Source organism: Theropithecus gelada, chromosome 15 (genome assembly GCF_003255815.1).
Source record: "Theropithecus gelada isolate Dixy chromosome 15, Tgel_1.0, whole genome shotgun sequence".
NCBI lineage: Eukaryota > Metazoa > Chordata > Mammalia > Primates > Cercopithecidae > Theropithecus > Theropithecus gelada.
The window spans coordinates 1,355,956-1,380,144 of record NC_037683.1 but is presented as its reverse complement, the minus strand read 5'-3'; the positions used below and the strand labels follow the sequence as shown (position 1 = coordinate 1,380,144).

The following is a 24,189-nucleotide window of genomic DNA, read 5'->3' as shown; positions in this document are numbered from 1 at the left end:
GGCTGGGGGGAGGAGGCCTTCGGGCGGTGGAGGCTGGGGGGAGGAGGCCTTCGGGCGATGGAGGCTGGGGGGAGGAGGCCTTCGGGCGGTGGAGGGGGAAGGAGGAGGCCTTCGGGCGGTGGAGGCTGGGGGGAGGAGGCCTTCGGGCGGTGGAGGCTGGGGGGAGGAGGCCTTCGGGCGATGGAGGCTGGGGGGAGGAGGCCTTCGGGCGGTGGAGGGGGAAGGAGGAGGCCTTCGGGCGGTGGAGGCTGGGGGGAGGAGGCCTTCGGGCGGTGGAGGCTGGGGGGAGGAGGCCTTCGGGCGATGGAGGCTGGGGGGAGGAGGCCTTCGGGCGGTGGAGGGGGAAGGAGGAGGCCTTCGGGCGGTGGAGGCTGGGGGGAGGAGGCCTTCGGGCGGTGGAGGCTGGGGGGAGGAAGCCTTCGGGCGGTGGAGTGGGGAGGGGGAGGCCTTCGGGCGGTGGGGGCCACGGGGAGGGTGGTCTTCGGACTACGTGCGGGACGGGAGATCAGGGCTGGGACGTCCCTCAGGCCTCCCTCCTTGCCCCAGCTTCGCAGGGGCCTAACTGCCGCGCTCCAGGGGTGCCACCGGACCCCGCTGGAGAGGAACTTTTCCGTTGGCTGGATTTAATCAACCCCCATTCCCGGTTCCACGTTTCCTTTAAGTGGGGCTAGTGGGGCTGACAGGGCCGCAAGGCGGCAAGGAACTGGATTGCGATTGGTTAGCGCGTGCCTCGGTCGGCGGTACAATTGGCTGAGGCGCTGGGTCTTGGGCAGCATTCCCCGACGGGATTGGTCGCCGCTTTCCCAGAGCCCGCCTTCCGCAGTACAAGCGGACCCCGGGTCGGGTGGGAGGAGGGGCCTCCGGGACGAAGAACATGGCGGCGGCGGACCTCGCTCACATTCCTGATGTGGACATCGACTCCGACGGCGTCTTCAAGTATGTGCTGATCCGAGTCCACTCGGCTCCGCGCTCCGGCGCTCCGGCTGCGGAGAGCAAGGAGATCGTGCGCGGCTACAAGTGGGCCGAGTACCATGGTGAGGGCGGGGCCTGCCGGCGTGCGAGGGGCGGGGCTGGCGAGGCGGGGGCGGGGCTTGGCGGGCCGGGGTGGGTGCTGCGGGCCGCCGACTGCGTTCTTTTCCCAGCCCTGCCCCTGCTAGGTTTGAGCCAGGCTCCGGTCCTGGGCGGGAAAGGCGTGACCCGGCCTGACACCCCCCGCCTCACGACAGTCTCCCAGTCCCCGAGCTCGCCCCGGTTCCACCCTCCTCGCATTCATCCCTGTCCCAGCCTCAAGGGGCTTGTCTCCTCTGGGGAAGAGGCTGTTCAGAGCTGGGATTTTAGACCCCTTCGGCCGGGAGTTCCTCCCGCGGCCTCCAAGGGCGGCCAGGGCACGTCCTGAGGTCGCCCTCCCATCCCAGCGGACATCTACGACAAAGTGTCGGGCGACATGCAGAAGCAGGGCTGTGACTGTGAGTGTCTGGGCGGCGGGCGCATCTCCCACCAGAGCCAGGACAAGAAGATTCACGTGTACGGCTACTCCATGGTGAGCCGCAGCCCCGTCCCGCCCTGCTGGAGGCCCCGGTTCCAGCTTCGAGGCCCACCTGAGTCTGCTGCCCTGACCCGTGGCCCCAGATGAGCACGCAGGCTTCCCGGGGTTCTCCCAGGGTGGGCGGCAGAGCCCTCCTTCCAGGGCCAGTTGTGTTCCTGCGTTCCCCCCTGGAGCACATGCCAGACCTGAGGGGCGGGAGGGAGACCCCCAGACATGGCCTGCCGTTCCCTCTCCCTGCCCCGGGAGGCCTTGCTGGGCTCTAGCTGTCCTCCAGCACTTTGCGCCCTGGGCCCCCAGAGGCAGTCAGTACCTGGGTGGAGTTCAGAGTCCCCGCCCGTGCTCTTCACAAAAACCACCAGCAGATGAGAGCCACGTGCGTCCCTCTGGGTGCCTCAAGCCCCAGGATCCACCCTCAAGGTTTGCTTGCCTGTGGAGGTCGCCTCTCCCCAGGGGAGCCCCCAAGGGCGGTCGGGATGGTGGGTTTGGCACCCCCAGGCACTGTCTGTCCCTTTCCCACACTCGCTTCTGGTGTGGCTGGTGGCTGGATGCCCAGAGCCAGGGCACGGGGTCGAAGGGTCCAGGTGGTGCCAGCAGGCGTCTTCTCTCTCCAGGCCTATGGTCCTGCCCAGCACGCCATTTCAACTGAGAAAATCAAAGCCAAGTACCCCGACTACGAGGTTACCTGGGCTAACGATGGCTACTGAGCACTCCCAGCCTGGGGCCTGCTACCTCCAGCAGCCATGTTGGAGCCCCCGCCTTTGCCTGCACCCCTTTTGGGGCTAGCCCTGCCTGCTTCTGCGGCAGCCCCTGGTGACGTGCCGTCTGCCAGGCTTTGCAGACAGGCTAGCTTGACCACAGAATTAAACGTGTTGCCACACCTCCCAGTCTCTGAACTCTGTCCTTGGCTTCCGCACCGTGCGTCACCACCTCCAGGGCCCCCCTGACCCTAACTAAAGCAGGTGGGTGGGGGAGCACAGGAGTGGCCCCAGGGAGTGGCCGTGCACACTCAGCCCTTTGGGGTCTGATAAGGGGGCCCTGGTGATGGCCTGATTGCTCTTCCCACGGTCACTGTCCTCCAGGGCATCTTGGAGTCAGGGCCTGATCCCTCGGGCTGGCCAAGACCTGGGGCACCCACCAGTGCTCCCTCCTGTGAACCCATCCCAGGGCTCCCCAGTGTCCTGTCTGCCCTGAGGCTTGGCCTGCAGGCTCCTTCCATGACTAGCCCCATGGGGCCTGCCAGTATCCAGGGTCAGGTGCCACAGCTGCACCTACCCTGCAGGTTCACATTGACTCTGGGGGCCCCTCCCAGGTCCCTCCTGCACCCGGCAGGGCTGTGGGCACGGCATGGGTTCAGGCCTTGCCCTGGGAAGCCCCAGACACAGTGGCACTCCGTGGGGTGGTGCAGGGGCACCCTGGGGGCCAGGGCTGGTTGTACACCGAGCATCCCCACCTTTGTCAGCTCACTGGTCCTCCGGCCAGCCTCTCCAGACGGGCACTGTTGTGACCACATTTTACAGACCGGGACACCAAGGCTCAGTGACACAAGCTCCGAGGTCACACCGTGGGAAATCACAAACGGCCTGGCTCCAAATGCCACACTCCTTCCCCAGCCTCAAAGAGCCCTGCCCCAAGTGTGGGTCTGTTTCATGAGGACCAGAAGTTTCTGGGCTCCTAGGGACCCTGTGCCTGGCACCAGATGGCACCTGGATGCTCAGGGTGAATGAATGAGGGGGTGATCCTTCAGAGGCAGGTGCCCCACAGCTGCGACCACAGGGGCCGGCTCTGGTGCACATGCTGGACTCCCGCAGCTACTGGACTGGTTGAGTCCTGACCACCAGGCTAGTGCCAAAGGCACAGTGAGAGGCCACGGCGGCCTCTGCCCACCCCACACTGCCGAGCAGAGTCCTAGTGGGGTGCCTGGGTCCCTCCCCATTCCAGTGGGAACTTCCCCTCCACCAGGCAGGGCAGGGCAGGGTGGAAGGGCCTGACCTTGTGTCTGAGGGAGCCGAGCAGGTGGGAGCTGACCCTGGGTCAGAGGCCCCCTCCTGGGGCCGCTCTCCCGGCCTATGCTTGGCACCGTCAGCACTGGGTGGGGCCAGGCCGAGGGGCCCTCCACTTAACAGCAGAGTCAGCGCGTGGGGCCAGTGCAGGCTCATAACCGCACAGAACTTCCCAGGCACCCTGTGTGGCCGCACTGGCCCTGCTTCCTCTGGCCCAACCATGCCTCTGCCCAGCCACCTGCTGCCCGCCGTGGTCCTGTTACTGGGTAAGTCGTTTGTCTCACTCCTGAAGCAGGACGAGGGGCTCTGGCTTCTGAGCCTACCATCTGTGTGGCAGTGATGGGCACCAGGGCTGACGCCTGAGCCCCAAAGGGAAGGTGGTTTGCCAGGCACTGCCTTGGCCGGTCTGCAATGGGGGTGACCTGGAATCAGCCCATGGGGTCCTCAGGCCTGCCAAGCAAAGGAAGAGACAAGACTCCCCTCCCAGTCTGGGACAAGAGGGCTCAGGAGGTGCCCCCCAGCTCTGTCAGCCTTTGTCTGCCACCCTTGAACTGGGCGGAGCCTGTGGAAGCCCCTGGGCCACCCATTGATGCCTCCCATTGGGGGTCACCCTCCCAGTGCCCAGTTCACTGCTGGGCACACTGGGTTCCTGCTACCTTTCTGGGGGTGCCCATGGCAGGGTGCTCATCCCCACACAGGCCCAGGCCCTCCTCCCCAGCCTCTTCAGGGGTGGAAACAGGAGCATGCTCTGCTTGGTCCAGAGCCGGGTGGGAGTTCTCTGATGGGTCCTGGTCCCTCCCTGCCCCATCTCCTGGTCTGAGAGGCTTCCCTGGACAAAAGATGTCCAGTGCCAAAACTGAATAGTCCTAGGCAGGCTGAATAGTCCTAGGCTGGGATGGCTGATCACTCTGCACCCAGGCCCCCTGGCTGTCACCCTCCCCGCAGCAAGATCCCCAGGCTGGGCCTGGGTCCCCAGCCACTGCAGGAGCCCTGGCCAGGCCGCGTGCAACTTTGTGTGTGACTGCAGGGACTGCTCAGATGAGGCCCAATGTGGTAAGCCAAGGCCAGATGGGCGGGCAGGGCCAGTGTGAGCAGGTCTGGCGCACACCTGACCACCCACTCTCCCAGGTTATCGTGGGGCCTCACCCGCCCTGGGCACCCCCTTCGCCTGCGACTTCGAGCAGGACTCCTGCGGCTGGCGGGACATTAGCACCTCAGGCTACAGCTGGCTCCGAGACAGGGCGGGGGCTGCACTGGAGGGTCCTGGGCCTCACTCAGACCACACGCTGGGCACCGACCTGGGTAAGGCCAGGGCGAGTCTCTGCGCGCCCCTGTCTCAACACCCTCCTTGCTCCCTGCCCTGTCTCCTGACCTCTCACCTGGGCCAGGCTGGTACATGGCCGTCGGAACCCACCGAGGGAAAGAGGCATCCACCGCAGCCCTGCGCTCGCCAACCCTGCGAGAGGCAGCCCCTTCCTGCAAGCTGAGGCTCTGGTACCATGCGGCCTCTGGAGGTACACCCTGGACCCCCAAGGCTCATGGGGGGTGCCCAAGGGGAGGGCGGGTGGGGACAAGCAGGGCCGCAGCTGCCCTGGGACCCCTGACATTGCAGATGTGGCTGAGCTGCGGCTGGAGGTGACCCACGGCTCAGAGACCCTGACCCTGTGGCAGAGCACAGGGTCCTGGGACCTCGGCTGGCAGGAGTTGGCAGTGACCACAGGCCGCATCCGGGGTGACTTCCGAGTGAGCTGGGAGGGTCTGGACGAGTGGGAGCCTGGGGGGGGGGTCTGGGCTCTGACTTAGGTCCTGAGGGCCTGTTCTCTTCAGGTGACCTTCTCTGCCACCCGAAATGCCACCCACGGGGGCGCTGTGGCTCTAGATGACCTAGAGTTCTGGGACTGTGGTCTGCCCAGTAAGGCACCGCCTCTTCCTGTTCCACCCCCGGGAGGGCCCCGCCTGCCCACTCCCCTGCCCACTCCCAGGGCCTCGGTGAAGGGTTAACCCTGCCCTACCCAGCCCCCCAGGCCAGCTGCCCCCTGGGACACCACCACTGCCAGAACAAGGTCTGTGTGGAGCCCCAGCAGCTGTGCGACGGGGAAGATAACTGCGGGGACCTGTCTGATGAGGACCCACTCACCTGTGGTGAGGCCAGGGTGGGGGCCCAGAGTGAGGCAGGGACACTGGACACCTTGGTGGGGGCCCTCGCACTCATCCGGGAGGGGGCACCTTAGATCCTTGGGATGATCCTTCTGGGGGTGTGGTTGCCAGGGCCATCCTGGAGCTGGGGCCATACGGCTGCAGGAAGCACTGCCTAGTGGCCCTGACACCCCCACCTCCCGCCCTAGGCCACCACACAGCCACCGACTTTGAGACAGGCCTGGGCCCATGGAACCGCTCGGAAGGCTGGTCCTGGAACCACAGCGCTGGTGGTCCTGAGCGCCCCTCCTGGCCACGCCGTGACCACAGCCGGAACAGTGCACAGGGTGAGGCCCACAGGGGACCCGGCCCAGGCCCCGTCCATGTGGCCACAGCCCAGCGGCTGTGGCCCACTCCCGCCCTTTCCCGTAGGCTCCTTCCTGGTCTCTGTGGCCGAGCCTGGCACCCCTGCTATACTCTCCAGCCCGGAATTCCAAGCCTCAGGCGCCTCCAACTGCTCGGTGAGATGGGTGGGGCTCACAGGGCCTCCGTGCTGGCTGCCCAGGTGCAGGGCCCCCAGCCAGCTCTTGGTTCCACAGCTGATCTTCTATCACTACCTGCATGGCTCTGAGGCTGGCTGCCTCCAGCTGTTCCTGCAGACTCTGGGGTCCAGTGCCCCCCAGGCTCCCGTCCTGCTGCGGAGGCGCCGAGGGGAGCTGGGGACTGCGTGGGTCCGAGACCGTGTTGACATCCAGAGCGCCCACCCCTTCCAGGTAGGGAACAGCAAGAGGGTGGGGTCTGGGGAGCCAGGCTGGGGGCAGGGGAGGGGAACCCACAAGGTACCTGCTGCGGGTGGACAGGGACCAGACCCCGGGGGAAAATAGGCTGGGCACCCCCTGAGCCCCTCTGCCCTCAGATCCTCCTGGCCGGGCAGACAGGCCCGGGGGGCGTCGTGGGTCTGGATGACCTCATCCTGTCTGACCACTGCAGACCAGTCCCGGGTGAGCCTGCTGAATCTGCCCTACCCTGCCTTGCCCTGGAGAGGCACAGCACTCCCCATTCCTGCCACCTGACCCAGTTCTGCCCCCACAGAGGTGTCCACCCTGCAGCCACTGCCTCCTGGGCCCTTGGCCCCAGCCCCCCAGCCCCTGCCGCCCAGCTCACGGTTCCAGGATTCCTGCAAGCAGGGGCATTTTGCCTGCGGGGACCTGTGTGTGCCCCCGGAACAGCTGTGTGACTTCGAGGAGCAGTGCGCAGGGGGCGAGGACGAGCAGGCCTGCGGTAAAGGGGCTCAGCCTCCTGCAGACCTCCTGCTGAGGAGCCAAGGGGGTAGGTGCCGGGGCGGGCTGAGGACTCTGCCATTCAGTGCACATTGCTGTTTCAGGCACCACAGACTTTGAGTCCCTCGAGGCCGGGGGCTGGGAGGACACCAGCGTGGGGCGGCTGCAGTGGCGGCGTCTCTCAGCCCAGGAGAGCCAGGGGTCCAGTGCAGCTGCTGCTGGTGAGGCCCAAGGCCCAACGCTCAAGCCCCCACCCGGGTGTGAGCAGCATCCTCGGAGGAGTCTCTGCTCTATCTCTGCACTACAGACGGTCTCTGGATTGGGGATCCCTGAGGGACAGAGTGGGGCCCTGGACGAGGCTTTGAGCACCTTACTCTTCCCCTAGGGCACTTCCTGTCTCTGCAGAGGGCCTGGGGGCAGCTGAGCACTGAGGCCCGGGTCCTTACACCCCTCCTTGGCCCTTCTGGCCCCAGCTGTGAACTCCACTTGGCTTACTATTTACAGAGCCAGCCCCGAGGTACCGCTGCCCTCCACAAGATCCCTGGCCAGCCCCTGGGTGCTCCCTGCACGGTGGGAGGGATCTGGGGTCGGGTGACCCACAGCGCCCCCCACCCCGCTGGCCAGGTTTCCTGGCACTAGTTGTGGTAGACAACGGCTCCCGGGAGCTGGCATGGCAGGCCCTGAGCAGCAGTGCAGGTGGCTGGAAGGTGGACAAGGTCCTTCTAGGGGCCCACCGCCGGCCCTTCCAGGTGAGGAGGGCAGCCCAGAGTGGCGGTTCCACTGGAGCGGGCCCTGACTTAATGATCCTCCTCATCCCCCTACCCCATGAAGCTGGAGTTTGTCGGTTTGGTGGACTTGGACGGCCCTGACCAGCAGGGAGCTGGGGTGGACAACGTGACCCTGAGGGACTGTAGCCCCACAGTGACCACCGAGAGAGACAGAGGTTCCTGCTGCCCATCCTCATTCCCACCTGGGTGCTCCCCCCACACCCCTCCAGGGACCCAGGAGCTTCCACCTTCTCAGGGCTCTGGAGGGAGAGGGGGAAAGGTCTGTGACCCCACCTGGCCCCACCCCCAGAGGTCTCCTGTAACTTTGAGCGGGACACATGCAGCTGGTACCCAGGCCACCTCTCAGACACACACTGGCGCTGGGTGGAGAGCCGTGGCCCTGACCACGACCACACCACAGGCCAAGGTAGGACGGGCGCTCAGACCGGGGGTGGCATTCAGACAGGAGTGGAACATCTCTGCAGCTCAGCCCCATGCCCCCTACAGGCCACTTTGTGCTCCTGGACCCCACAGACCCCCTGGCCTGGGGCCACAGCGCCCACCTGCTCTCCAGGCCCCAGGTGCCAGCAGCGCCCACAGAGTGTCTAAGCTTCTGGTACTACCTCCATGGACCCCAGATTGGTGAGTGGACCTGGGAGTGGGGCAGGGCCTGTGGGGAGGCCCCCGGAGGTTCAGAGCCCCCCTCTGACACCCATCGAGGCACAGGGGAGAGGTCAGTTATGGACTGGTTCCCTCCCTGCAGGGACTCTGCGCCTGGCCATGAGACGGGAAGGGGAGGAGACACACCTGTGGTCACGGTCGGGCACCCAGGGCAACCGCTGGCATGAGGCCTGGGCCACCCTTTCCCACCAGCCTGGCTCCCGTGCCCAGTACCAGGTGAGGCCTGGCGCCCGGGTGGGAGGACAGGGCAGGACCCCCCGCCAGCTGACACCCTCCACCCCCAGCTGCTGTTCGAGGGCCTCCGGGACGGATACCACGGCACCATGGCGCTAGACGACGTGGCCGTGCGGCCAGGCCCCTGCTGGGCCCCTCATCACTGCTCCTTTGAGGATTCCGACTGCGGCTTCTCCTCGGGAGGCCGGGGTCTTTGGAGGCGCCAGGCCAATGCCTCGGGCCACACAGCCTGGGGCCCCCCAACAGACCACACCACTGAGACAGCCCAAGGTATGGGGGCCTGGCAGGGGCAGGGATTGGGGGGCTGGCCAGGGGCTGGCAGGCTGATGCTGGCACCTCCAGGGCACTACATGGTGGTGGACACCAGCCCAGACGCACTGCCCAGGGGCCAGACGGCCTCCCTGACCTCCAAGGAGTATAGGCCCCCCGCCCAGCCTGCTTGCCTGACCTTCTGGTACCACGGGAGCCTCCATAACCCAGGTGAGGGGCTTAGGGAGCCCACCCCAGTGGGCTCAGGGAAGCTTGGCCTGGTGTCCCCACCAGCCTTGTGCTGAGGCCACTGGGAGCCTCTTGCGCCCGCCAGGCCGGAAGCCTGGGAGCTCAGACCGGGGCCTGCAGGCGCTCTCCCCACACTGCTGACCGGGGCCGCCCCTGCTGGCAGGCACCCTGCGGGTCCACCTGGAGAAGGGCGGGAAGCACCAGGTGCTCAGCCTCAGTGCCCACGGTGGGCTGGCCTGGCGCCTAGGCAGCGTGGACGTGCAGGCTGAGCAAGCCTGGAGGGTGAGTGCACGGTGGGGTGCCCCTCCCCCTCCCCCTGAGGGCTGCCTGGACCCACTGAGGCTGCCCTGCCCTGCACCCACCAGGTGGTGTTTGAGGCAGTGGCCGCAGGCGTGGCACACTCCTACGTGGCTCTGGATGACCTGCTCCTCCAGGATGGGCCCTGCCCTCGGCCAGGTGGGAACCCTGCTGTGGCCTCGGCCCTGCTCTGGGGCGCCTGCCTAGCCCTCTCCCCTGGTGGTGGTGGTGCCTAGGGCTTGGGCCGCAGCACCACTCACCCACCCATGTCCTGCAGGTTCCTGTGACTTTGAGTCTGGCCTGTGCGGCTGGAGCCACCTGGCCTGGCCCAGCCTGGGCGGATACAGCTGGGACTGGGGCGGGGGAGCCACCCCCTCTCGTTACCCCCAGCCCCCTGTGGACCACACCCTGGGCACAAAGGCAGGTACATGCCCACTGGAGCCAGGTGGGGAGGCGACCCAGAGGCCACACACAGCCACCTGGCCTCCTGCTGCCCACCGAGTACACGCCCCATCCAGAGGAGGCCCTGCCCACCCAGCCTCTGCTAGGGCCCTGAGGGCTGGCTCTGCCCATCAGCTGGGCATCAACCTCCTCTTGTTCCCAGGCCACTTTGCTTTCTTTGAAACTGGCGTGCTGGGCCCCGGGGGCCGGGCCGCCTGGCTGCGCAGTGAGCCTCTGCCAGCCACCCCGGCCTCCTGCCTCCGCTTCTGGTACTACGTGGGCTTTCCCGAGCACTTCTGTGAGTCTGGCTGGGCCAACGGGGGCCTGGGCAATGGAGGCAGCAGGGGTCCAGGAGCAGAGGTGGGGAGGTGGCCTCCCACCCCGCCCCTGGTTAGGTGTGCAGGAGTCCCGGGACCCCAGGCCTGACACGCCCTGGCCCTGCTCTCAGACAAGGGGGAGCTGAGAGTGCTGCTGCGCAGTGCCCAGGGCCAGCTGGCCGTGTGGGGCACCGGCGGGCACCGGCAGCACCAGTGGCTGGAGGCCCAGGTGGAGGTGGCCAGCACCAAGGAGTTCCAGGTGAGGCCGGCTGTCCGGGCCAGGAGCTGCCTCCTCCTCCACCCAGGGCCCACACAGACTCCTTTCCTTCCCCATCAGGTTGTGTTTGAAGCCACTCTGGGTGGCCAGCCAGCCCTGGGGCCCATTGCCCTGGATGACGTGGAATATCTGGCCGGGCAGCGTTGCCAGCAGCCTGCCCCCAGCCCAGGTGAGCCCTGGGCTGCAGTGGAGGCACGGAAGAGGGCCCAGGGGGCCAGCCCGGCTCAGGGCTTGCCAGGCTTACCAGCGTGTGGCCCCAGGAGCTGCGAGCATGCTGCATCCAGACAGGACAGGAGAGCTGCCAGGCCCACACCCTGTGCCCTCCCCACTCTCTGCCCCGCTCATCCCTGGGGCCACTGCCCGAGCTGGGCTGTCACTGGGGTGCAGTCTCTGGGGCCTGCCCTGCCTGGCTGTGGCCTCTGTGCTCCCTGTGCCCACACCCAGGGCAAGGTCCATCCTGGAGAAGCTGCCAGCCGGGTCAGGGCAACCACTGACTGCTCTCACTTGGTGAGGGAAAGGATCTCACCTGGGGCCATGAGCCCCACCAAGTCTGCAGACAGCAGCTGCCTGCCTGCCAGGCCCCCTCCTTGTGGTGGCAGAAAAAATACCCTCTGCCTTTGAAATAGGGGTGAACCCCAGGAGCCAGCAGAGGCTGAGGGGACCAGGCAGCCCCAGGCTTCCTCCTCAGCCTCAGATGTAGGCGCTACACCCAGACACCAGAACTGGGGGCTGCTTTGGAGGGCTCACGTGTCCCTATGGCCCACAGGGGACACAGCCGCACCCGTGTCTGTGCCAACTGCAGTTGGCAGTGCCCTCCTATTGCTCATGCTCCTGGTGCTGCTGGGACTTGGGGGACGGCGCTGCCTACAGAAGAGGGGGAGCTGCCCCTTCCAGAGCAACACAGAGGCCACAGCCCCCGGCTTTGACAACATCCTTTTCAATGCGGTAGGAGCCCCCAGGGATGGGTGGGCAGGAGCCTCTGTGCTCAGCTGTGACCCTGGAGGGTAGGCACTGGCAGGACACAACCCCCCAGGGAGGAGCCCCCACCTGCACAAGGCCCATCCTTGCCCTCCCTCTCCCAGCCACCACTGTCAAAGCTCCTCCTCCTTCCGGGGTGGCTCACACCTGTAATCCCAGCACTTTGGGAGGTCGAGGCAGGTGGATCTCCTGAGGTCAGGAGTCTGAGACCAGCCTGCCCAACATGGTGAAACCTCTTCTCTACTAAAAATACAAAAAATTAGCTGGGTGTGGTGGCAGGTGCCTGTAATCCCGGCTACTCGGGAGGCAGGGGTTGCAGTCAGTGAGCTGAGATCATGCCACTGCACTCCATCTTGGGTGACAAGAGCGAAACTCCGTCTCGGGAAAGAAAGAAAAAAAGAAACTCCTCTTCCTCCTCCTAGGATGGTGTCACCCTCCCGGCATCTGTCACCAGCGAGCCGTAGACCACCTCAGATAAGGCCCCGCTTCCTCACGTAACATCCAGCACTTGGTCAGACCCTAGCCGGGGACCGGACACCTGCCCTGCCCAGGCTGGGACAGGCTACAGGTCTCAGGACATGCCGAGGCCTGGGCGTTCCCTGCCCTGCGCTGACTGTTGCTCTGTGAATAAACACCCTGGCCCATGAGGGTGGCCCAAGCTCCCAGGCTGAAGTCAGCGCGTCCACACTTCACCAGCCAGTGAGGGTGGGGGCTGCAGTGTTAAGTGACATGATAGGAGAACATGCTAGGGGCGCCTGCTTGCTTCTGGATGCAGCTCAGGAACCAGAGACAAGGGGACCCTCTTCCACGAGGACACAGACCCACCAGGACAAGGGCCAGGGCAGGAGCTCTGTGTCTATTGAGGACAACAGTGAAACTGACCCACAGCATCAGGAGCGTGCAAAGGAGATGACCCTTAGGGGACACGGTGCACGGGGCAGGCCCGGAGGGGAGAAGTGCCTCAGCTGGGCCCACTCTCTGTGGTACAGGCCTGAGCTGCCCCAGGGACTATGGGTTACAGTGCCCAGGTCACCAGGTGCCCCAGGGCTGCAGCTGAGCCCTTCCCTTTGGCTCCCGCGCCTGAGCAGGAGGGTGACCCTGTGAAGCTGTGACCTGGCCTGGGGCACAAGCAGAGGACTCCCGTCCTAACGCAGGGTCAACGTCACTAACCTCAGCTCCCAGAGCTCTGGTCCTCCACGTGGGTGACTCGGGCACAACCCCATGGTGAGGGCCCAGTCTTGTGGCCTCTGAGGCCTGGCTGTGGGTGGCTATCCCCTGGAAGGGTGGCGATACCCAGACCTGTGCAGCCAAGCCCCCTCTTGCCCATAGGAAAGCCCTACCCTGCCTCATGAACTCACATCTGCCCCCAGGAGCCATGCGGTGCTGGAGGGCACAGCACGGCACCCTCGCCAGCCATTGGGCTCCTGTCCGCCCTGGGGACTAAGTCCCAGCAGAGGGTGGCGGTCAGGTATGGCTAGCACCGTCCCTTGTCTTCAGGTGCCGTGGGGCTGACCAGTGCCCGCTGTCCACACAGATGGGCGAAAGGAAATGGCCCTGCAGAGAGACCTTCAGAGCCCCCTGGCAGCCCACTCGCGGGCATCAGTCATGAAAATTCACCGGCCTTTCCCACAACTAGGGGCCTGGGAGCTGAGAGCAGGACCGAATAATCTGGCCCCGGCGCCAAAGGCAGGAAATTTTCCCAGCTTCTCTTTAGAGCTACATCAGAGAAAGCAGCTCCCAGTGACACCGCTCCTCTTCCTTCCGCGCCTCTGGCCTCCACCCCTCACCCTTATATAAGGTGGTGCTCAGAGCTCCCTGAGGCCTCTGAGCCACAACTGCTACTGGGCAGACACCCCCAGAACAGGAAGGTGGAGTTCTGCACCCTCATCTGAGGAACGCGACGTAGGGAGAAAAACAGTCAGCAGAACCCAACGCTTTGCAAGGTTTTGTTTGTTTGACAGCAGGAATGGGCTGGGGAGGGTCCCCCACGAGCTGGACCCCTTGTTCCGTTTGGCCGTGAGGAGACCCACGGCGGTGCTGGCGGCCAAGGGGAACCGGCAGAACGAGATCAGCTGGAGCGCACTGATTTCGAGGCTTTGTGTTCATTTCGCCCTAGGCCCCTTCTCGATGGGCTTTCCAATGTCCTTTCCCCGGAGCTTGAGGCCTGAAATGAGCCACAGCCACTGGCCACTGCAGCGCCAGCTCCCTCCTGCCCCCCACGCTGCCCCTCTTCACCATCTTCCCAGGGAAGGGGGGCCACGCCGCTCCCATTCCTCACTGGGCTCTCAACACACAGGCACTCCTGGACCTCACATCTAATTTTGAAAAGGATGAGTCTGATCATCTTAGACAGCAGAGCATGAATACCCTTCTCCGGAAGAACTGGAGCCAGGAGTCCTCTGCGGAACTGGCTTCCGGCCCCATGCTGATGGGGCCTGGACCGCTGTGCTCAGGCTCAGAGAACCATGGCCAACAGCACGGGCTGACGGGAACTGGCAAGGGGAAGGGAGTGGGATTCCACTGCTCTTGGGGGTTTCCTGAGGCCTGCAGAGCCCCCACCATCCCTCAGTCTCTATTGCCTGGAGAAGCAAAGCTCCAGAATTCAGACAACAGGGGACCCTCAGGGCCATCTTCGTCTCCCGAGTCCCACTCTCACCAACCCCAGCCAGGAGTGGTGGCCTCCCTGTCCAGCGGACCCGGCGAAGGTGGAGGGACACTCACCAATGGCCCGCTCAATTTTGCCCAGCACCTGGTTATTGGGTATGGCCCGTCCGCTCTCATAGTCCGCGATCACCTGTGGCTTCTCATTGATTTTCTAAAGAGAACATGTGCTTTATACACATCAGCTCCACTAGCACTGCTACGAAACCAGGCGCGGAGCGTCGCCTGAGAACACCAGCTTCTGGGGCCCCTGGGGTACGCACCCACACACAGCTGCATTTTGTGCAAGAGGCAGTGAGAGCCGGGCTGACCTGGCTTCCCCAGGCATTCCCTGCAAGGGCACCAGGGGGGTGGAGCCTGCCCTCCCCGTGCTATCTGAACTCCGGCCACCCCCGCCCAAGCCCACAACCCCAGGAGAAGTGAGAGCCGGCGCAGCCTCACCGTGGCCAGGTCCTTCTGTGTAAGCCCCTTGCTCTGCCGACCCTGCTGGATCACCTTGCCCACCTCCAGGGTCACCCTGTCATGGTGCAGCTCCTCCGTTTCCCGGTCCAGCTTGGCTGTGTTCTTGGTGATAGAATGTTGTTTGTTCTGGCCAGCAGCCCCTGGAATCGGTGTGAGGCAAAAGCAGAGGAGAGGGTTTGGAATTAACCTGACGGAAAACCATTTCAGAGTGGTAACCAGACCCCAGAGGCTGCCTGAGCCCAAGGGGACATGGGAACCCAGGCTGTCCCAGGTTCACACACCTCAGGGCATGGACTTCCAGAGTTTTCTCTCAGTTTGCACTCATGCCGACCAGAGCTGCTCTGGGAAGATGGCTGCCTCCCAGGGCTCCAGCCAGCACCGATGCAGGCAGGCACTCAGCTGACAACGTCCCTGTGGGCACCGTCCACACCACACCCACCAGCACATGGACCCACAGCACAGCCTCATTTTGCAAGTGGAAACACAAGGACCTACATTTCTTGGAAGTCTCCACATCTTCTCCTCGTCTCTGTGCCGCTAAGATAGCCTAGAAAATTAGAAAACATCAGTAGATCAAAAGTAGCTTTGGCAGTGTCCAGCACACACCAATTCAGGCCTGCTGTTAGCCAGTTAGCACACTGCTAAGGACTAGTGGTGCCCAATGACTGATATGCAGTGCTGGGTTCAATTACCCAAGCTCAACTAGGTACTGCGGCTCATATCTGTAATCCCAGCACTTTGGGAAACCAAAGTAGCAGAATCACTTGAGGCCACGAGTTCGAGACCAGCCTGGGCAACACAGCGAGATCCTGTCTCTACAAAAAAATAAAATGATAAAAAATTGTCAGACATTGTAGTGCATGCCTGTACAGGGAGGCTAGGGCAGGAGGATCACTTGAGCCCAGGAGTTTGAGGGTGTGGTGGGCTATGATAATGCCACTGCACTCCAGCCTGGGCAACAGAATGAGACACTGTCTAAAAAAACAAAACACAACAAAACCCCAAACTCGTTATATAAAAACCTCTACAATCAGATGTCTAGGAAATTCACAATAAACTGCTAAGGGAACACCACTTCCTTTGCTGTTGAGAAAGATGCACTAGGGATTTTTTTTTTTTTTTTTTGAGTTGGGGTCTTGCTCTGTTGCCCAGGCTGGTCTGGAACTCCTGGGCTCAGCCTCCCTCCTGAATAGCTAGTATGCGCTAGTGGATTCTTTTTGAGAAATCATATTTAGCATAGATTTACTTCTCTGCTGGACTCTACTGCAAAAGTAGGAAGGAACACCAAATGCTGGCCTGATGTGGCCTTCCTCCCTGAATCTGGCTCCTAGTAACACAAAGATGACACATTTCATGGAAGCCTGCAGGCTCCCCAGAAACATCACCAATTACAGTGATGGTATCTCATCTACAGTCGCTGAATATTAATATAATGTATTTCTTGACTTTTTTTTTTTTGAGACAGTCTCACTCTGTCGCCCAGGCTGAAATGCAGTGGCACGATCTCAGCTCATTGCAACCTTCACACTCCGAGTTGAAGCGATTTTCCTGCCTCAGCCTCCCCAGTAGCTAGGATTACAGGCACCTGCCACCACGCTTGGCTAATTTTGTGTATTTTTAGTAGAGACAGGGTTTCACCATCTTGGCCAGGCTGGTCTTGAACTCCTGACCTCATGATCCACCCGCCTTGGACTCCCAGAGTGCTGGGATTACAGGCTTCAGCCACTGTGCCTGGCTAACATTTCTACCACTTCAGAGAAGTGACTTGTGGAGCATCCTAAGTGTGATGTACTCACAGATGCTGCCACCCAATTATTCCCCGTGACTCCTACCTTATGGCCATTAAGTTTCCTTTAAAAGAAAAGGAGAATGAATTTGGTTTTGACCGTACAACCAGCAAGGGCAGGGCAGACCAATGAATTCCTGTCACCAGAGCCCCAGCACATCCTGGCCCAACTGGCCTCAAAGGCTTCAGCCCTAGGCCACCTGAGAGCACGAATGAGGCAGAGGTGGTGACTAAACTGTCCTCCCTATTACATCAGACTCACAACTGACCCTCGGAAACATCAGCCACACTGGTGATCTCCTTCCACAAGTACTGCTCAGGACACGCCCATCTTCCACCCGTGCAACAGGGGGAGGCGAGGTCCACCTGCTCATGGGGTTCCCTGATGCAGGCACTCCCTACAGCCTGTGATGGACCAGGCAGGCTCCTTGGGCAGTATCTGACTAGCGGAGACCAGTAGAACCAAGCAGGCCCCACCCAAAGAGAAAAGGCTCAAGGAGGAGCCTACCCTCTGTCCCCAACTCCCACTCAGGTCACTAACCTCTGTCCCAGTCACCCGGTCTCCCGCCCCAGGCCCTCAACTGCTGTCCAATGGCCCCCAGCCCTATCCCAACCCCAATTCCCCACCCTCATCGCTGGTTCCTGCTGCTTGCCCCAGTCCCCACCCCTGTCCTAAGCCCTGTCCCCGACTCTAGTCCCTGTCCTCCCAAGCCCTGTCCCCAACTCCATCCCTGCCCCCCGTTCCCAGTGCCCACCCTGGTCCTCTGACCCCTATCCTCACACAAGGCCCCAGCCTTGTCCCCGCCCCCGTCCCCACCTCCTGCCTCTGTCCTCACACCTGTCCCCACCAACAGTCCCTGCCCCTATCCCCTTCCCGCCCCACCCTGGCACTGATCCCTGTCCTATCGCCTGCCCCTTGCCCCGTCCCGTTCCCTGCTCCTCTCCTCCCGCAGTCGCCCGCCCCCTACCTCCTGGGTCCGTCTATCCCCACCTGGGTCCGCCCCCCACCTTCCCACCCCTGTTCTGGCCCGGTCCTCCTACCACTGCGATGCTCCCCGCCCCTCGAACCCCATCGTCCCCCCGGCACCCGAGCCTTGTCCCCGTCCCCCGCGCCCCGTCCCGGGCCCCGCCTGGCCTTCCCCGAGCCCCCTGCCCCACGGTCCGTGGCCCCGGCCCAGCGTCCGCCCCGCCCGGCCCGGCCGTTCCTCCGTCAGCAAAGCACCTGCTTGGACTTGGCCTGGGCGGCCGTGGGGCCCTTCTTGCGCAGCACCGTCACCGTGTCCCAGTCGCTCTCGGCCATGGCGGGCGAAGGCGGGCGTCAGTCCGGCGGCTCAGCGGCAGCTGCTAGAGACCCGGCGCGGCGACGCGACGTCCCTTCGGCGCCTCCCCTCTTCCGGCGTCCCATTGGCTGGCGGCACGCGGGGGGCGGGCACTTCCCGTGCTCGGGGCCATTCGGCGTTCGGCTCGTCTGAGGGACGCGGCGGCCGCGCGCGGCTGACGTGGGGAGGGCAACGTTGGGGCCTGGCCTGGCGAGGCGCGGCGGCCGCTGGGGGCGCAGGTCGGGAGGACCCCTGAACCCGGGCCCCGCGGCCTCCCAGCACACGCGGGCGGCGGCTGCGCCTCCCCGGGCCCCGCACCGCGGCCGGGCCACGCGGGCGGAGGGGGCGCGGGGTCTCCGCTCTCGCCGCGGCCTCCCCCCTTTGTTTTGCCGCCTGCGCGGCTGGGACCTGCGCTCGAGGACCAGGGCTGTGGGGCCCGAAACGCAGCGTGGGGTGGGATTCTTTTTAAGATAAAGAACGCAGGCCGGGCGCGGTGGTTCGCGCCTGCAATCCCAGCACTTTGGGAGGCCGAGGCGGGAGGATCACCTGAGGTCGGGAGTTCGAGACCAGCCTGACCAACATGGAGAAACCCCGTTTCTACTAAAAATACAAAATTAGCTGGGCGTGGTGGCACGCACCTGTAATCCCAGCTACTCGGGAGGGGGAGGCAGGAGAATCGGTTGAACCCAGGAGGCAGAGGTTGCGGTGAGGCGAGATCGCGCTATTGCATTCCAACCTGGGCAAGAAGAACGAAACTGCATTTCAAAAAAAAGGAATGGAAAACTATGAAAACATGGGTGGCAAAAATGAATGGTTTTGCATATGTTTATTTTCTGTAATGTATAAAGTGTATATGTTGTACGACAATAATTATGTAATACCCTATTTTACAGTTGTTTTGTATAATGAGAAAGGTCTTTATACATTATTATTGAACAAGTTTTTTAGGATTTTTTTTTTTTTTTTTTTTAAGACAGAGTCTTGCTCTGTTGCCCAGGCTGGAGTGCAGTGGCACCATCTCGGCTTCCTCCAAGATCCGCCTCCTGGGTTCACGCCATTCTCCTGCCTCAACCTCCCGAGTAACTGGGACTACAGGTGCCCGCCACCATGCCCAGCTAATATTTTTTGTATATTTTTAGTAGAGATGGGGTTTCACTGTGTTAACAAGGATGGTCTCGATCTCCTGACCTCGTAATCCGCCCACCTCGGCCTCCCAAAGTGCTGGGATTATAGGCGTGAGCCACCGTGCCTGGCCAAGATTTTTATTTTTATAGACGGGGTCTCACTCTGTGGCCCATGCTGGAGCACGGCAGCGCCCACTGCAGCCTCGACGTCCTGGGCTCAAGTGATGGGACTATAGGCGCAGCCCCCGCGCCTGGCTAATTTTTGTATTTTGTAGGGTAGAGGTGGGGTCCCCATGCTGCCCTGGCTTGTTGGTCTGGAACTCCTGAGCTCGTGTGATCCTCCTGCCTCGGCCTCCCAAAGTCTGGGATGATCTCAGCTCACTGCAACCTCCACCTCCTGGGTTCAAGCGATTCTTCTGCCTCGGCCTCCCGAGTAGCTGGGACTACAGGTGCCCGTCACCACACCTGGCTAAATTTTGTATTTTTAGTAGAGATGGGGTTTCACCATGTCAGCCAGGCTGGTTTCGAACTCCTGACCTCAGGTGATCCACCACCTCAGCCTCCCAAAGTGCTGGGATTACAGGTGTGAGCTACTGAGCCCAGCCAATTACTTCTTATACATTAACTTTTCATGTACTTTAAATCTTAATGTTGTGTTATGTTAAATTAAATAACAGATGTTCTTTAAGTGTGTGGATCATTTCCAAATAACATGTGCTTCTGATGAGAAAAAATATTAAGAAAGGCATAAAATGTGATCTTTTTTTGAAGAATAATTTTGTCTAATTTGGAGGTTATTTAAAGGTTATTTCCAGATACGGAATAAGATAGGAATCAGTAAGCAAGAAAGAGAAATGTGAAGTTATGGATATTAAGATACATTTTCGTAAGTAAGTCTATAAAAAAAGAGAGAGATGGCCAGGCACAGTGGCTCATGCCTGTAATCCCAGCACTTTGGGAGGCCAAGGCGGGTGGATCACAAGGTCAGGAGTTTGAGGCCAGCCTGGCCAATATGGTGAAACCCTGTCTCTACTAAAAATACAAAACTTCGCCAGCCGTGGTGGTGGGCGCCTGTAGTCCCAGCTACTCAGGAAGCTGAGACAGGAGAATCGCTTGAACCCAGGAGGCAGAGGTTGCAGCAAGCCAAGATCGCGCTACTGTATTCCAGCCTGGGCAACAGAACGAGACTCCATCTCAAAAAAAAAAAAAAAAAAGAGAGAGAGATAATAATTTTAAATGAGAAAGAATCACATATGGTAAATGTTTGTCCTAAAGTGACTGGTTATTTAAGAAAAAGAAACTGGTCAGGCATGGTGGCTCATGCCTGTAATCCCAGTGCTTTGGAAGGCTGAAGCAAGGCGGATCAAGACCAGCCTGGGCAACGGGGTGATAGATACCCCATCTCTACAAAAAATACAAAAAGTAGCTGCCCATGGTGGTGCACGCTTGTAGTTACAGCTAATTGGGAGGCTGAACTGGGGAGATCACCTGAGCCTGGGAGCTGGAGATTACAGTGAGCCAAGATCGAGCCACTGCACTCCAGCCTGGGCAACAGAGTCAGGCCTTGTCTGGAAAAAAAAAAAAAAGAAAAGAAAAAGATACAGAAAGAAAGCAGAACCATAGCACAAAACAGAAAGTCCAAGCATGTAATCAATAGTCTAAGTTTTTGTTTTTTGAAACAGAGTCTTGCTCTGTTGCCCAGGCTGGAGTACAGTGGCACAATCTCGGCTCACTGCAACCTCTGCCTCTCAGATTTAAGCAATTCTCCTGCCTCAGCCTCCTGAATGGCTTGGATTACAGGTACACACCACTATTCCTGGCTAGTTTTTGTATTTTTAGTAGGGAGGGGTTTTGCCATGTTGGCCAGGCTGGTCTTGAACTCCTGACCTCAGGTGAGCCTCGCCTCCCAACGTGCTGGGATTATAGGCATGAGCCACCATGCCTGGTCTTGTCTGAGTAAGTTTTGATAAGACTTGTGAAAAGGGAATTTATGAAAGGTATTTTGTGTGTAATTAAGTTAGCTGTAATTAGAAGGAAATTATCTTTCTAAATATTGATCTTTTCTATTAAAAATACACTAATACAAAACTAAAAAAATTGGTCATCTATGTCATACATTACTTTTGAAGTCTTTTCTTTTTTTTCGAGACAGAGTCTGTCTCTGTTGCCCAGGCTGGAGTGCAGTGGCATGACCTTGGCTCACTGCAACCTCCACCTCCTGGGTTCAAGTGATTCTCCTGCCTCAGCCTCCCGAGTAGCTTGGACTACAGGTGGGCACCACCATGCCCAGATAATTTTTGTATTTTCAGTAGAGACAAGGTTTCACCATATTGGCAGGGCCAGGCTCGAACTCCTGACCTTGTGATCCACCCACCTCAGCTTCTCAAAGTATTGGAATTACAGGAATGAGCCCCCACACCCAGCCCGAAGTTTTTTGATTATCACTCTGGTTAGTATGATTCTACTTTTATTAAGTGTTTTGAATCTTTTGACATCTTTGGCTGGCTTCCCTAGGATCAATATCCTAAGTTAAGTCTTTTTCTTTTTTTTTTTTTTTTTGAGACGGAGTCTCGCTCTGTCGCCCAGGCTAGAGTGCAGTGGCCGAATCTCAGCTCACTGCAAGCTCTGCCTCCCGGGTTTATGCCATTCTCCTGCCTCAGCCTCCCGAGTAGCTGGGACTACAGGCGCCCGCCACCTCGCCCGGCTAATTTTTTGTATTTTTTTAGTACAGACGGGGTTTCACCGTGTTAGCCAGGATGGTCTCGAACTCCTGACCTCGTGATCCGCCCGTCTCGGCCTCCCAAAGTGCTGGAATTACAGGCTTGAGCCACCGCGCCCGGCCAGTTAAGTCTTTTTGACCTAAATTTAACTTTGCGATTTTCCACTTTGGTTCATGAAGAGCCTCAAAATGTAAGTCTCATCTTGTAGAGATATTAAATGATAAGCCTTATTTGATAAGTTATCAAATGATAATGCTAAATCTTTCAGTTATATTTATATTTATTGGTATAAATGTTCCACAAATTATAAAAATTCATCAAAATTTAATGTTAGACATAATTTTGGTTATGTTGAACTTTTCCTAAAGTTACATTTGTATAGATATGTTTTTGTTTATTATAGACAGGGTCTCTGTTGCCCAGGCTGGATGGAGTGTACTGGCATGATTATGGCTCACTGCCACCTGAAAATCTTAGACTCAAGAGATCCTCCCACCTCAGCCTCCCAAGCAGGTAGGACTACAGGCATGTGCCTACACCCAGGTAATTTATTTTATTTTTATTATAGGTGGGGTCTTGCTATGTTACCCAGCCTGGTCTCAAACTCTTGGCCAAAAGTGATCCTGTCACCTCAGCCTCCCAGGTTACTGGGATTACAGACATGATCCACCCCACCTGGCTCTGGATATGTTATTCATGTATTCTAAAAATTATATGAAATGTATAGAAGTCTGATGGCCCTGATGTGACACTGTTAGTCATCATTCCGGTTGCTATCTTAACATGCTGCATGTAACAGAAGTAACTAAGTTTCCTTGTCACTTGGGAACTTTCATCTGATTTTTTTTTTTTTTTTGAGATGGAGTCTCGCTCTGTTGCCCAGGCTGGAGTGCAGTGGTGCCATCTTTGCTCACTGCAAGCTCCGCCTCCTGGGCTCACGCCATTCTCCTGCCTCAGCCTCCCGAGTAGCTGGGACTACAGGCACCCGCCACCATGCCCGGCTAATTTTTTGTATTTTTAGTGGAGATGGGGTTTCACCGTGTTAGCCAAGATGGTCTCGATCTCCTGACCTCATGATCCGCCTGCCTCGGGCTCCCAAAGTGCTAGGATTACAGGCGTGAGCCACCGTGCCCCACCTTCATCTGATTTTTAACTGTGGCTATTTTGTTTTTATCATTCACAATGGTTTTCTAAAAGTATTTGGAATAAGGTACAGTCCAAAATTGCTTTTCATGGAAAAGACTCTAACAAGTACTCTTGAACACAGATTTCTGATAACTTTTAAGGTTAATGAACCAAATTAAAACTTTCAGAACTGTAATAAAGAAACTGATGGGGCTGGGCGCAGTGGCTCAAGCCTGTAATCCAAACTGCCTGATGCCATGACCAGAGATATTCAAACTACAAACCAGAAGGAGAAGTTGACGTTTAAATACTGTACATGGCTTTCCCAAGGCAAAAGGAATGAGACTCCACATCATAATGAAACCTTTATCCCTCTTAATGCTACCTTTCCACTTAGCAGGGTAACGTCATGAAATTTCACAATCAGTGCCTTCTGCTGGTAGCTTAATTGAACCTAAACTAAGCAATCCTTGAGTGGTCATTGGCTAAATAAGAAAATGTCTGTGTCACTGCTGATACTACATGCTGTACCTAGATAAGTTCCTCTAAGAAAAGTTAAGACCCTGATACACAAAATGAGAAGAGCAGGCCACACAACTGCACCAGGTTTCGCCTAATTTCCCAGGGCCATTCGACTTACTCAGTTCACGTTCTTCCCCACCATCTGCGTCAGCTGCTGCACCACCTGCAGTGAGAAGCACCATCAGGCTCCGGGACCCTCCTGGGCTCCGCGACAATGAAGACACATGGACCCTCCTGGGCTCCGCGACAATGAAGACACATGGACATCACACCCAGGGACAGTGCGGCCCTCTCTCTGGACATCTGTCCTTCCTACTTTTTGGCAGAAAATGTTCCCTCCTCTTATTAAATATTGGCACCCAGTCTGATGGTAGCATGTTGTTATTTTTATCTTTTTTTTTTTTTTTGAGACGGAGTCTGGCTCTGTTGCCCAGGCTGGAGTGCAGTGGCCGGATCTCAGCTCACTGCAAGCCCCGCCTCCCGGGTTCACGCCATTCTCCTGCCTCAGCCTCCCGAGTAGCTGGGACTACAGGCGCCCGCCACCTCGCCCGGCTAGTTTTTTGTATTTTTTAGTAGAGACGGGGTTTCACCGTGTTCACCAGGATGGTCTCGATCTCCTGACCTCGTGATCCACCCGTCTCGGCCTCCCAAAGTGCTGGGATTACAGGCTTGAGCCACCGCGCCCAGCCAATTTTTTTTTGTATTTTAGTAGAGACGGGGTTTCACCGTGTTAGCCAGGATGGTCTCGATCTCCTGAACTCGTGATCCGCCCGTCTCGGCCTCCCAAAGTGCTGGGATTACAGGCTTGAGCCACCGCGCCCGGCCTATCTTTTTTTTTAATTATTACTATTTTTGAGACAAGGCTTGCTCTGTTTCCCAGGCTGGAGTGCAATGGCAATTGTTGCTCACTGCAGCCTTCACCTCCTGGGCTCAAGTGATCCTCCTGCCTCAGACTCTGGAGTAGCTGGGACTACAATCACATGCCACCATGCCCAACCAATTTTTTTTTTTTTTTTTT

General features: G+C 59.5%; 3 protein-coding genes across 12 annotated transcripts in view; 2 read left to right on the top strand and 1 right to left on the bottom strand.

The window, feature by feature from the left end:
• PHPT1 (phosphohistidine phosphatase 1) overlaps window positions 1-2,444 on the top strand; it is a 3,788-nt gene extending 1,344 nt beyond the window's left edge. The window contains exons 2-5 of one of the 5 annotated variants that reach the window (XM_025359718.1): window positions 354-1,034; window positions 1,416-1,540; window positions 1,909-1,963; window positions 2,158-2,444. In XM_025359718.1, coding sequence (XP_025215503.1) covers window positions 875-1,034; window positions 1,416-1,540; window positions 1,909-1,963; window positions 2,158-2,192 — 375 coding nt within the window. In that variant the 5' untranslated portion in view covers window positions 354-874 and the 3' untranslated portion in view covers window positions 2,193-2,444. Of the gene's footprint in view, window positions 1-353; window positions 1,041-1,415; window positions 1,541-1,905; window positions 1,964-2,157 lie in introns of all 5 variants that reach the window. The other 4 variants (XM_025359717.1, XM_025359716.1, XM_025359715.1 and 1 more) reach the window with 4 other exon arrangements.
• Window positions 2,445-3,717: 1,273 nt separating this feature from the next.
• MAMDC4 (MAM domain containing 4) lies at window positions 3,718-12,110 on the top strand. The gene is made up of 27 exons (XM_025360109.1): window positions 3,718-3,812; window positions 4,492-4,599; window positions 4,675-4,848; window positions 4,935-5,060; window positions 5,159-5,289; window positions 5,374-5,458; window positions 5,563-5,688; window positions 5,892-6,029; window positions 6,115-6,203; window positions 6,282-6,455; window positions 6,599-6,683; window positions 6,775-6,963; window positions 7,067-7,183; window positions 7,348-7,479; window positions 8,040-8,156; window positions 8,237-8,371; window positions 8,493-8,626; window positions 8,695-8,914; window positions 8,987-9,124; window positions 9,306-9,424; window positions 9,508-9,598; window positions 9,717-9,863; window positions 10,044-10,178; window positions 10,329-10,456; window positions 10,535-10,643; window positions 11,241-11,419; window positions 11,875-12,110. The coding sequence occupies exons 1-27, from the start codon at window positions 3,767-3,769 to the stop codon at window positions 11,914-11,916; spliced, it is 3,414 nt and encodes a 1,137-aa protein (XP_025215894.1). The 5' UTR covers window positions 3,718-3,766; the 3' UTR covers window positions 11,917-12,110.
• Window positions 12,111-13,384: 1,274 nt separating this feature from the next.
• Window positions 13,385-17,736, bottom strand: EDF1 (endothelial differentiation related factor 1). 6 transcript variants are annotated; one of them, XM_025360289.1, is made up of 5 exons: window positions 17,584-17,736; window positions 15,071-15,122; window positions 14,555-14,715; window positions 14,174-14,267; window positions 13,385-13,767 (listed from the first exon to the last, which is right to left on the bottom strand). In XM_025360289.1, exons 1-5 carry the CDS (start codon window positions 17,659-17,661, stop codon window positions 13,727-13,729), a joined length of 426 nt encoding a protein of 141 aa, XP_025216074.1. In that variant the 5' UTR covers window positions 17,662-17,736; the 3' UTR covers window positions 13,385-13,726. The 6 variants fall into 6 exon arrangements, with proteins under 6 accessions (XP_025216074.1, XP_025216075.1, XP_025216076.1 ...); XM_025360290.1 differs by having other exon boundaries at window positions 13,385-13,616; window positions 14,609-14,715; XM_025360291.1 differs by having other exon boundaries at window positions 13,385-13,616; window positions 14,618-14,715.
• Between the last annotated feature and the right edge of the window lie 6,453 nt (window positions 17,737-24,189).